This window comes from Glandiceps talaboti, chromosome 11 (genome assembly GCF_964340395.1).
Source record: "Glandiceps talaboti chromosome 11, keGlaTala1.1, whole genome shotgun sequence".
Lineage (NCBI taxonomy): Eukaryota > Metazoa > Hemichordata > Enteropneusta > Spengelidae > Glandiceps > Glandiceps talaboti.
The window spans coordinates 645,001-659,412 of NC_135559.1; the positions used below are offsets into that span (position 1 = coordinate 645,001).

The following is a 14,412-nucleotide window of genomic DNA, read 5'->3' on the forward strand; positions in this document are numbered from 1 at the left end:
ATCATGATTATGTAAATAATAAACTAATTTCTCATGACAGCTGTCCTGGTTACTAAACAGGATTCAACACATTTTAGTATTTGTAATAGTTCAGCATAAATAAAAATAATCACTAAAGACCTTAATTACAGACGGTGCCCCTTTAAAATAACCACCAAAGACCTTAAAGTTACAGACTGTGTCTCTTTAAGAACAAATATTACTGATTTACAAGAATAAATTAGAAATGGAATAGAAGGGGCTACAGATGTCAACATTCATGGACCGAAGCATACAACATTTAGCTGTACATAATGATTAAATAAGAAAATAATAATGGCTACATATTATAGCCTTTATATTTGATGAAAAACAGACGTCATTGATAGTGACTGTGAGGTGTTCAGAGTTTATATGAATAACATTCTTGTCGTTCCATTGGTCACTTCCCGTTTCCTCATTCTAGCTAATATGGCGCCAGGCAATAATTTCATAAATCCATTTACCCATTGCTGAAGGCTAATCAATTTTATTATATTTTTATATCTGAAATTCAATTTTGTTTCATGGTAACGTTTAAAGTCCTAAAAAAATACACACGAATTGATTAAATATTCGACATTGTTGAAAAGGCACAAAACGGATAAAGCAGTGTAAATTGTAATAGTGAAATTCCTGTCAGCTGTTTTAATGGAACGTGATGGGTTATCCGTCGATATTGTATTGCCTTATCGGGGACACACATTGTTCCTTCAGCCTATTTGGAACAAAGGTTTCCGCCTTGTATTTACATTTCCAATTTACCGAGGTTAATATGTTCGACAAATAACTGTAGTGGGCATTTTCCATCGTTGCTTATTACACGTAGGTTGAACTGACAGACTATGCACACTATACAGATGGTTATGATGAGTTTTATAGCCTGCTGCGATAACAAAACATCTGTACTACGCCCTAAAATGTTATAGCATCGATCGTAAAATTCTAGAATTTGAATGGTATAATACAACATGAGTGCTATAAAAGGGTTTATTATTTCTCTTCTTTGAAACGATATGTTAAAACCAGTAAACAGGGGAATTGAGTAGTTCACATTGCATTGCGTCATAACATATTAACTGTTTTTCTTCCACAGTCCCATATTTGTTATATTTTAGACGACATTCGCATTGTCAACGCAATTGTCAGCTTTTCAGGTGATTCGATCAATTCATTAAATGACAGTTTGGAGTGATGGTTTGATAGAATAAATTGATTGTTTTATGATAAGTTGGATTGAATTCCTTATCGACAAACACGAATGCAGACTGATTTAGTACTCGATCAATTATGTGAAGGGCACCGTCATTTCTTAATGCCGTTTTCAATTAGAAATCTATTTCTAAAATGACCTAGGATTATGTTGCCAAGTGATAATAGCTGCCCTAGTAAATAAACGCAAGTGTTCTCATCTAAGAAAATGCCCATTGTATTAACTCAAATGTATTTATAGCGCAATAGTAATCAAACGTCCATATTGGTTACATTGGCACCGTGGTCTAATAATATACGGTAACTAAATCATTTCAACTTGACATGGTGAATGGAAGTATAGATCTATGTATGTATGTATGGCCTATGAAGTGAATGTGTCATTTATTCATTATATATATATATATATATATATATATATATATATATATATATATATATATATATATATATATATATATATATATATATATATATATATATATATATATATATATTGACTTACATACACCGATTTTGACCATCACAACTTAGTTGTCTGATGATCGCTCGAAGCGTGAAACTCTGAGTAACGACTTATTAAATTACATCCTTATTCTTTTGAATTAAGTCTATATTGCTCTGCTACTAATACTTGCATCGAACACTGTTCTCTCGAACCAGACACTCATATTTGTATATATATATATATATATATATATATATATATATATATATATATATATATATATATATATATATATATATATATATATATATATATATAACTATTAACTCTGCCACTGCGGTATAGAGCACTGTTTTAGCAGATTGATACTCACCGAGTTATATATATATATATATATATATATATATATATATATATATATATATATATATATATATATATATATATATATATATATATATATATATATATATATATATATATATATATATATATATGTCACACCTATTCTGTGATGTCATTAATGGGTAATTTTGCTGCCCAAGTCATGAAATGAGTAAAGGAAAATTGCCCAGTGGATGAAATTGCCAATTTCTATAATATATACAAAAACGTGGTTAACATTGATAATATTGAAACATAATATTGTAATTTGGTGCACGTGATATTGAGTAGTATTGCGTCAAAGCAGTAAGTACAATATTGAGATTAACGTTAGATAAGTAACTATTTGGTGACATTATTGCAAACAAATTTAAAGTTCATCATGTTAAAATATAGTAAAAATCCTTTACAGAAGAAATTTAGATTTCAAAACGGAAAAGATACTTGAGTTAGCTGGCATTGATTCGGTGTCACTTTGATACCCGCTTTTCAATGAACGTTACTAAAAGATCTAAGTCCAGGTTCTAGTGGCATAAAAGGTGATAAGATATCTGAGAGATGCAACAACCCCCTCCCCAAACGCATATTGGGGTGGGCGAATTTCATTAAATATGACTATTACGCCTTAAATATAGAGATGACTAATTAATTTAGTAACATCTTTAATATCTACATGGCAATGCCTACAGTCAAATAGCAATGACTATATATGAAGACAGAAGCACAAATATACGAAATGTCAAATCTTGTGGCGTACATATACATTATTTAAAGTACACCGGTATTGAGACATGGAACCTTTATTCCGGTCTATAATTCAGTCTCAGTCTAAAAATAGTTTTCTATAATTTATTCGTCTCAATAATTAATCTATTTTCTATGTTATTAATTGTATTGTCAGAGTGTGATGTCCCTTCAGCATTTATTGCTCCTTCTGTAATCTAGCCAATTCTTTGTCCTCTTGCCTAATAAAAAAACATAATTCTAAAATCATTGCCAAATGCTTATTTTCATTGTCATTTTATGTTTCATTTATATTCCGTATTGTTTCGATTCAGACAGGACTATTGTTTGTGACGTTTATATCTAAGTTTTCTACATGAGGTGTGAATTTCAATATCTAGGTATTCATCTGTCGTTACATCTTTTAAGTTCTACAACAGTGCCTATTGTATTGTACTTCGGATTACCTTAAAAAATGAATATTTTCATTAATATTCCTGAGCGACTCTTGGAATATGTAAACGTAAGTAATACGAATCTTTGATCGTGGGGTAAAGTAACTATTATTATTAATAGGTAAAAGTTTTTCATCTCTGAACTTAGATTTGTTAATGTAGCAATGAAAAACCTTCAGTAGTAACAAGGAGGAGGGCCGTGGAAATCAAGCCCCGTCTATCCAACTATTCCTCCAATTCCATGTTCTAACTTTTCAAGGCCTTGTTCAAACCTCTTGCCCTCAAAATGTAATATCGTCCCTTTTAGATCGTAATATAAATCCTAATAATTTGCATAACGTTGACCATTTCATGAACTGCATATTTCATTAATTGGGCATATATATATATATATATATATATATATATATATATATATATATATATATATATATATATATATATATATATATATATATATATATATATATATATATATATATATATATAATTGGAAGTTAGTTAGATAGATTGCCTCGGTGAAACGTTTACGGAGGAGACAGTGTCGTCTGCAGAAAATTAACCCTGAATCAATACGCACACGTCCATTTCATGTAGACCACAAGTCTCTCTAATACCACCCACCACCAAAAGAAGTCTTGATTAAAGGCCATCAAGGGATGCAATTAATAGGATGTTGACAGACATGGCCATCCTTTATCATTATTTTCCATGGTATGTCATTTACTACGTTGATACTGGATTTTTTTATAGATTGCTGCATAGAAATAATTGATTTGGTATAAGTGATATATCTACAATAGTTACTTGGCATACACATTTGTCGACTGCGCAATTTTCGAGCGGCATATGTTTGATATTCACTGGCCACTGATCTTTATCGACCCTTGACCATTACGGCAGCTTAGAGTATGGTAACGCAGCACGTTTTATCGTCACCAATCAATATTCAAGTTATACTTGACACATTCTGTACCCATGAGTATTCACCAGTGAACACCTACGTCATAATTTCATTTGATGCAATAGCAAGGGAACATGATATGATATTTCTTCCGCTTTCACTTAAACATAATCAAATTATTAAACACGTATAAACTTTAGATTCAATATTGGGTTTTGTCATTATTTCCAGGGAATAAAATTACAGGAAATCTCGTACTGAAATATGAGTTGATTTAAAAGAAGGATCCTTTGTGAAACACAGTTGATACAATATTCACAAAGCGTCCACTTTCATAATAATACTTAGCAATGCTATATACTAGGTATATACCAAGAGTAAGTTGACTAGTTTTCATTGTCTATAAACTAGTTTACTACTGTATGTTGGCAATAGCAGAATCGACCTATGGTGGCCATCGATCTACAGGTGACTGTTGAAACCTTGCAAAACACCACTGTATATTAGGTTGTATTAGTTGCTATGGTAATGGCTAATTTGCACAATGTCTTATTGTTGTTACATTATGGTAGAACACCGTGGATGAAAATAATATTCTGTGAGAAGTAAATAGTTACCGTTTGAAAATCGAGGATAGGCCATATCTATTACTTTATAACTTGTTCCAAATCACGAAGATTTTGAAGCGGCATAAACACAGTAAATTCGCCCGATCTGATGAGTACTATATGATGTAGGATGATGCCATTTCACAGAAATATATGGGATTAGATCATTGTTGTGCCATTAGTTGTTGCTATTGCTGATTTTTGTTGTTGTTGTTGTTGTTGTTGTTGTTGTGTTGTTGTTGTTGTTGTTGTTGTTGTTGTTGTTGTTGTTGTTCTTCTTCTTCTTCTTGTTCTTGTTCTTCTTGTTCTTCTTCTTCTTCTTCTTCTTCTTCTTCTTCTTCTTCTTCTTCTTCTTCTTCTTCTTCTTCTTCTTCTTCTTGATTTTTGCTGTTATTCGAGTTTATATCATAAGTAAACGGAGAAGGGACTTGAAATCATTGGAGTGCATTGCGATAGCTCACATACTGAAATCAAATTGCAATTAGAAATAGTCGATCACTCAAGTACTTTGTGACTTTGTATTCAAATACTTTACTTCCTTTCCGGAAATTTGAAGACATCCTTAATGTATAGACAGTTAATAACATATATACACTTTTACCTATAATATTATGTTGCCCTTTCAGTAAAGTGAACGAAAATCTCCATCAAATGATTGATTGTACATTTACCGACATGGGAAGATGAACGGCATATGTGGTAATTGAAAAACACACATTTAGTTTTTTATGTAAAGCAAGTATTGAACGACAGTACGAAGGAGACTGTTCTTTGACAGTTAAGGAAAGAAATCAAGCCGGGCATGTTCTATCTCCAGAATTAAGTACATAGTCGTATTCCATGCCTTGATTGATTGGTTCGGGGAAGTTTTGTGCGCTTGTTTTTAAAGACAACTGGGAAAACGTGTAAATGTAAGTTTGACATCTTTGATAAATGTGGATAAAAAGAGCTTACTTCAAATGGACTTCAAATATCACAAAGTGCATGTCTTCTTGAATGCAATTATAAATTGCCTTCTGTCAGTCGTTCTAGTAGCTCGATTACACAAATTTTAGCGTGAAATAAACAACCTCTTACGTCTAAGCTAATTTACAAAAATACAAGATAAAGTATCCCATGGGAACATAGACAGGGAATCTAATTGACATAACTATCACCTTTTGGTACTGTAACTACATGATCTGTACCCTGTCTTGTCATATCTGTCCGTCTATTGCTGCAGCCTGCAGCATATTTTGACCATACATTCATTTAAGTTGACGTCACAGTGTTCATTTATACGGTTGATGTGATAGGTATGAAAGCATTCGACTTGAAAGCATAATAATCTAATGTAGATGAAACTGGAAATTGACTGTGCTGGTTTATAGTGCTATTGGTACACAGGTACACGTCAGATCAATTTATTTATCAAGTCTATATGTATGTAGACTGCGCTGGTTTATACTGCTATTGGTACACAGGTACACGTCAGATCAATTTATTTATCAAGTCTATATGTATGTATGTAAGCATGGATCCATCAATCGGCCTGTCATTTTACGTCTGTATTCATTGCCTTTGTAGGTGTGCGATCAAAATCACTCATTGTGGCTGTGTGAACAGTTCTCATCCTCACAAAATCTGAGATATTAAGATGTTTGGCTAAAGAACCAATAAACGATCTCTAATATTAATATTTTGATTAATTCATTCTAATCTGGGCAGTCAGATTATCAACAGAAAAGGCAGTGCATAATTTACATTTATGAAGAATTGATCTGAGATAGGCCAATAATATCGCTCTTGGCTAAGTACTGGCACAATATTATGATTTTTATGATATATTCAATAATTTAATTAAATTGAGGTTGTGATTGATTCGATTTCATTGTTAAAATTCCAACATATTATGAAAGGTTTAATCAGATCAAACAACGGATACACCTGAATATACGGTATGATAGAGGTTAGCTTGAAAGCTTTGGGCTAACCACTACTAGTATAAAAGAAGTTGACTTATTATATGTTCACCGAAAGACAAGAGTGGAACTTAAGGTGGAAACACGCACTATTGAAATTCAAAGCGTAACATTTACTGTAAATTGGCAAGGTAGATATTTTCAAAACATCCATTAATACAATGTATATTTGGCATTTTGAAATGACACGGGAACAGAATACAATTAAGTTGTATATGTATACAGCGATTTCCTTCTTACTGTAAGCTCTCATAAAATGATCACGGTTCAGGTTACTGATATCAGTTTTATATTAAAATAAACTACATTTACTACCTCTTCTAGACAACTAAACCATAACTTTTCATTTGCAACACGTTCATAATAGTACATTATGAACCAGTGAACCAAAAATGTCATAAATTCATCTCAGTTTGAAAGCTATGATCAATCTTAAAGAGATCAAGATTTTTTCAAACGAGACACACTTCTTGATCACCATTTCTATTCCGGATTCTCTTGATGATTATCTATGCAAATAAATGTCGGTTAAAAAATTAAAAGTATTGCTCATATTTTTGAATGTTAGTTATAATCCCCACTTAGGATAATAGCTATTCACAGATAAACACGACGGGGTGGCTGTGTTATACCAATAATTGTGATTTGGAGCACTCCCTTATCATGGGCTTATCACTTTCTGTGTTTATTGTGAAAATGCAGACTTACATAGCACCGAGTGAACAGTTGTAAGGCTAGTGCAATACTTTTGGGCATTTCTGAGAATTTTGAATACGTGAAAGTTTGAATAGGATTTCCCTTTAAGTCACCAATTGACATTTATTGTAATTAAGAATAGTTGGAGTATTTCATAGTATGGTGTTCATTTTATTTGCCCTTGATGATAACTGTAACCAAAGTTTAGTTCCAAGCACAAGATTATTTTGAAGGAGTAAATCATTTCAGCCAGGGAGACCTCATTGTTTTATCAGTCAACTTGTTATCAGTTTTATTGATCCTTTTATGATTGCAGACAGTTCTAGAGATGTAATCAATGTATATCCCCACAAAGTGAATAAACAACGCGACAGTATTTTTCTGTCTCTCAGAGTTACCAGGCAAAATCCGTCATGATAACTAAGTCATTTGTACTGCATGTATAACTATACTACACTTGGGAATACAGTAATATTTGTATTTCTGTAGTCCATGTATGTACATTAGGTGACCCTTGACCTGTTGTAATTTAGATATGAATTGGTTGGTTTAGGTATCCGTTTCAACGACTAAATTTTCGCATCGTTTGCCAGATTCTTCAAAAAAACCATTTATATTATTATATAAGGAAGAAGTAAAAACAATGGAAAACAACGTAATACAACGACCATATCATATAATACAACAGCCATATAATGTAATGCAACCACCATATCAAGTAAAACAACTACCATATCATGTAATACAACGGCCATATCATGTGACTCAACTATCATATCATTTAATACAACGGACATATCATAATACAACCGCCATACCATGTAATACAACCACCATATCATGTAATACAACCGCCATACCATGTAATACAACCACCATATCATGTAATACAACCACCACATCATGTAATACAACCATCATATCATGTAGTATTCTAAGTTTTGTACAAAAAGTAAATTTGAAGAACACTATCATTATTAATATCACGTATACACCTTATACTATATACTAATGAATAATGCCTTTCGTTAAGTATTGTTGATTGATATACTCTTTTTAAGAACAAGGGCAGTGGAGTATATTATCAACTGACAATCGATGAATTATGTGAATTAGCTGAAAGTATGAAGATAGCATGGATCACGTAGGAAAACCATCGTAAATCACGTAACAATGTCCATTTTGTCAAAATACAAATTCACTTGTTCACTTGAACTGTATGTTAAGGGTTGTCTAGCATGTAACGTACACATTTACTTTCCTCACAATGTGAAAATATAAAACACAATTATAAAGAATAAATTAAGGTGAATTCTGTAAAATATCAGAGATGTTTTAAGAATTCAAAGTGTGTATACCTTTGATAATAAACTGAAGTGTGTATAGAGAATATTATTATGATATACCAACTACAAATAGCATCGAAAAACTAGATGGGTTGATGTGAACACAACTGTATATGTTACCGCTATGTTATACGCTATGACTAGCTTTCATCCTGTTCATACAGCTTCGTCAGGACAACATAAGTATTTTGATACTATAAAGGAGAATCGAATAACTAATGAGGCGATCAATTTAGTAATTAACATGGTAATAAACTTTTTTTATCTGACAAGTGATTTTAAGTAAGGACATGTCATTGTGCTGAACAGGAATGGAAGGTACTTAACATTTCAGGTAGTGACGGCAATACAAAAATCCAATTTGATAGACTGAGCATAATCTAGTGTATGTATTGATCTTACCATCGTTATTGTTCTGGTATTACATATTGTACTTACTCATCGCTGAGGTGTTATTGTACTTTCCACCTAATTGTTGGTTGGGAATTGTTTCTAGCGATTGTTTTTACAGATATACAAACGAAGGCACACCAAAAGGCACATTTTACAGATAGTGTAATCTCTAATAAATAGGACTTCCAATGACTCTTCCTCTGTATAGCAAAATGAAAGTACACCTAAGTCATTGAACATATGCACTCAAAAATATAAATTAATGGACATGCACACTTACAACGTCTACGTACTCAGTAACACTATCTAAACAGAAATGGCCATATCTTGGACTATGCTGCAATATGATCTGTGATCCGAGAGATGCTGTAACCATTCAATTTATATACATAGATGTGAACTACTAGTATACTCAGGAAATAGTGGTACTTGACTTCCTGTACCGGATATTGAATAAGTACCAATTAAAAGACATAGAGCAGGAAGCAAGTACTTGTGGGTAAATGATACTCCTTGTAGTCACGGTACACAATATACTGGTATGCAAATACTGCGATAAGGGCAAACATATTCTTGAATAGGACATGGTGGTATTTATTGTGCAACAAAATATACCACAAGAAGGATACACAAAGATAATATAATCAAACTATCAAGAAAACGTTTATGCATATAATTGTACACATATAAGGAATTACACACCGAGAAAAGTAACCAGTGCTGAACTTATTAGAGGTTCTGATTTAATAAGTACTTTTTGGAACACTTGCCGTGTATAGATTATTGATATCTTAACTGAAACTATTACACAAGCTTGTATGTTGGCATTTCAATAACAATTGTTGGTAGCAGTCTCTAAACGCTCGATTCATCAATTAATGTGGTATAACTCTTGACAAGTGATTTAATCGTGAACGTTGTGACTGACATTCCTAATAACACACATCGTTACTGTACTATATCGTGTATTGATCGGCAATTCAACATGTCGGATAGATGTTCATTTCAAATACACGATCGTATTCAAATCTGAATGTAGTTACTTTTAGTAATGTACTAAATTCGGAGAATAGAGATATATTCTGGGAAAAACTCAGAACTTGGTGTATTTTTCCCAAGTTGAATACTTCATATATTGTAGAATTGTTATATATGTATATGTATATATATATTTCTGGGAATAAAGAAAGAAGATTATTATTTTTACTTTCAAATCATTTCCGGGATTTGAAATGTTCGATGAATTTGCATTCGCTGAATTATTACTTGGATTTAAGTACTAGAGAAACTTAGGAGACATTTGAACAATAATATTTGACAGACAGACAGACAGACAAACAAACAAACAAACAAACTTACCTGAGTTACCCAAACTGTTGTTATCAGTATCTGGAATTTTTCATCCTGCAATTTAATAAAGAAGAAAACTAAGAAAATTTGCAAAGTGTTTACAGTTTGAGTCATGACAGAATACCGAGTCTGTCCGTCCGTCTGTCTGTCCGTCTGTCTGTCTGTCTGTCTGTCTGTCTGTCCGTCCGTCCGTCCGTCCGTCCGTCTGTCTGTCTGTCTTTGTCGTTTTTGTATATACAATTGTCTATGACATGCAGCTTTCAATAAAGATTCCTTTCATTCTAACATAATGAACTATTTATGGTCTTAAGAATTATGTACATGCGCACATACTGTGCTTGCCAACAGCTGCAACACATAAAAGTCGAATGGCGTGTAACAAACTTAATCCTTTGAATCAATAGATTGAGTCAAGATCAAGGGTTATAAACCAATAGTGTAAATCATACATACTGCAAACATTGCATAAATCATTTGGCTCTCTTTTGTCTTCATTGAAATAGGAATGGATAATGTTGTCAAGAAATCAACTGTGCTGCCCAGGGTAGTAAAATAATACAGGCACAGATTAAAACAAGTGAATTTAATAATTCAAAAGTATCTGATTAAAGGAAATACTTTGACTTTGAGGCCAACAAACAGAAATCGCAGGGACGATCTTACGGGATCACTATGTGGTGATATGACTAGTCTGACAGGTGTGAAAAAAGAAATCCTGAAAAATTTATATATGATACTGTTTAGAACCACGGCTAGGGTAAGACGGATGATGTGGAAAGATGACTGATCACGTGACAACACACGTTTTAATGAAGTCTTTGTGAGATTAATTACAGCAGTTGAACATGTCTGTTTAAATGAATATACTTGTAATTGAACAGCGTGTCAGGATGTGACAATCTGCATTGTGTGGTTTACAGTCGTCACGTGTCAAATGTCAAACCCAGCCGTCACTTTGAGATGAAGCGGGACTAACTATTCATTGTGAGAAGGAGAAAAGGGACATACTGGCGTCTATATTGTATTGTATTAAACGGTAACATATTTCAGTGCATATGTAGCTAGCAAAATGTATCATTAAACAGATTTTCAAGAAGACCTACTCTAAATAAAATCAGTATCTACTGTACAGATTTACTTATGATTAGTTCTCTTTCCATACTAAAAACTAGTCATTATTGATAGTAACAAGGTTGAATGAGTTCTATATATTCATACCCGTTTTAAATCTTCCATTTTAATTGTGTTTAATAGGTCCCTGTGTTAGATACTATTTTTACAATTTTATACCCTTGTCAGTATATTTGAATCCAATATTTTCTGCGTTGAGCCAAGAGAAATACGAGTAAGCTAAGGGGGCTTTGTCACCATGAGTCTAGCAACTCATAGTTACAAACCTTAGGTCAGGAGTATGTTCAGGTTGAATGATAAACAGTATTGTGGAATATAATTTTTGAAAGATCTGGAAAAAATAATGGCAATTTGGAATGTTTTTGACCGAGCACTGCAGAACTGATGACGTGTGGGTTGACGTAGAAGAACCAGGGTATATAATCCATATTATCTGTTTAAAGACAATAACTTGGCTTGCGCATGGTATATCTGCTTACGAAATCTACAGGAATGCTTTTAACAAGAAATAACACCATTTGGGACATTTTCTTGTTGATCAAAATTGAAGTCATTCAGCTGTTATAGTGTTATATGCTGTTATCAAAGACATACTTGATATATCTCAGTATAGATATAGTGAAGAAACATAGTGACATCTATGAATGAACATATCAGTGAACTTGGGATATTTGTTAAGCGTTTATGTTTAGGCCTTAAAAAATAATTGTTTGGTTCCGGTTACCCGACCCCACCTAGCTTTTCACCTAAATTTATTTTTACGTATTCGAGAAAAAAATTGCAGAAGATGTGAAGTCTGACGAGAAATAGTGGATGCTGAAACTGACATCAACTTAAAAAGACAAAATAAAACTATTCTTCGAATTCCAATCTGTAATGGGTGTACATCTGATAGGAAGAAATAACAATGTTTGGCAAACAATGGAAAGCCTGAACTAGACACTTACACAGAAACAAATATTTGAAATAAAATAAAATATCTACCTACCCCAACTATTCTAAAATTGAGCGTAATTGGAACCACACACAGTTTTTAATTAGGCCTTATAACAAAATATGGAAGGGTATTTGTGTGAAACTGTTTGTTGTAGTGTGATCCTCTGAGTAACACTATCATACACAATTCCCTAACGGCCATAAATATTTAAGCAACTAGTACTATCGACGTGAATAATTCCTAAAACACATTAGTCATAAATGACTCATCATTTCAAGTTTTACCACGGAATGTCGTTTAAAAGAATGCGATGTGTTTTCATTATTGAAGTATAGTTACGAATAAAAAGTGGCTTTTCATTCGCAGTAAAAGTATATAATAATGTTTAGTCACTGTACAGAATACAAAATCAAGGTATAGAGTATATGATTAGTAATAGTAGTTAATTTCAACCCTACTCTCTTAAATGACGCCGTGTATGTAAAATTAAAGGAACATGGACGAACTTGAGACACACAGTTTATCAATAGGTTATGAAACTCATCTAATGTATTCATGCTAATGCCCTGGTTTTGTAGAAAGTAAAACTTCAAAACTGAAAAATACTGACGACAGCCTTATTCAAGCTTTCAGTTCTCTACGATTCTGATGTTAAGGGTAATTTTTGGGCGAACTCAAAAATTATGTTATTGATCATTCAGCTGTTTTAACTAAGTGTTTTACCGGATTTTATCTCTACTAATTATGGCATTTCAGCAAGTACAATAAGATATGTACTTAATATGAAACACTGAAACATGCTCAGATGTGGCAATTTGAATTGCTACCTCACTACACTTGCCTTTTTTATATACGATGGAAAGTACATTAAAGAAAACAAGAAGCCATGGTTTACATGGCAATATATAATATATGTTATCAGAGAAGAGTTTTATCGCCAGTGCAATTTTGTATGTGATATGATTGTCAACAGAACGTTAACCCCTTTGACAAAAAGATTGTTCAATACAGTATTTCTTCTCGTAGAGATACGACTTTAGATTTGATGACGTTCGTTCAGGAAATGTAAGATATGTTATGCCTAATCACGACCAACACACAGTGTGCGATTATGTCTCCCACAGATAATGTATGGAAACCGAGGTTGTATACATGTTCGTAGAACGATAACTTAACGTCTATATGCACTAGGCAACGTAAACGGAACTTAAGACGTTCCAGAGAACATACGTAATTGTACCAGCTCATGCCTCTTTGTATTTCGAACACAGAGTGCTTTACCTAAACAACAAATGGATTGATCATTCGACAACATGTCTACTTGCAATGACCTTTGCTAGAATATATTCTGATGTCAAACTGAATTGATATTAACCGGCTCCCTAGACATACGAATGTAAAAAAGCTCTCAGCCTTCACAAAGGGCAACTAAACACAAAATGTAATAAGTATAAGTCAAATAAGAGCCAATAAATACGTTTTATGTTGGGTCCATTTCCGTTGTTTTTAACCATCTAGTGTATCAATTGATGTAGTGGATGGTATTGTATCTTAGACTAGTTTTTGATCGAAATCCATCATTTCTAGAAATATTCTATGATCTGTCAATTATGCGTGCACTTGAAAAGAGGCTAAACATGTTACGCTTTGTGTGCTACATCGAATTAGACGCCCTAGTATGCAAGGTATATACAAATCCAGCGTTCGCAAATTTTTAGGCAAGCTTTTATCGAACGTATTCTCAATTATGGTCGCTTTTTCTGTGTCTCTTGGCACAAAAAACCTTTCAGACTCGTACTATCGATTTCATCGCATTACTTGACTTGGGTGGCTCAATTAAAGCATA

General features: G+C 32.9%; 1 protein-coding gene across 4 annotated transcripts in view; it reads right to left on the bottom strand.

The window, feature by feature from the left end:
* Window positions 1–14,412, bottom strand: part of LOC144442383 (neuronal acetylcholine receptor subunit alpha-7-like) — a 70,536-nt gene that overhangs the window by 18,910 nt on the left and 37,214 nt on the right. For all 4 annotated transcript variants that reach the window (XM_078131715.1, XM_078131713.1, XM_078131714.1 and 1 more), the window contains one exon: window positions 10,508–10,552. In XM_078131715.1, coding sequence (XP_077987841.1) covers window positions 10,508–10,552 — 45 coding nt within the window. The remainder of the gene's footprint in view (window positions 1–10,507; window positions 10,553–14,412) is intronic.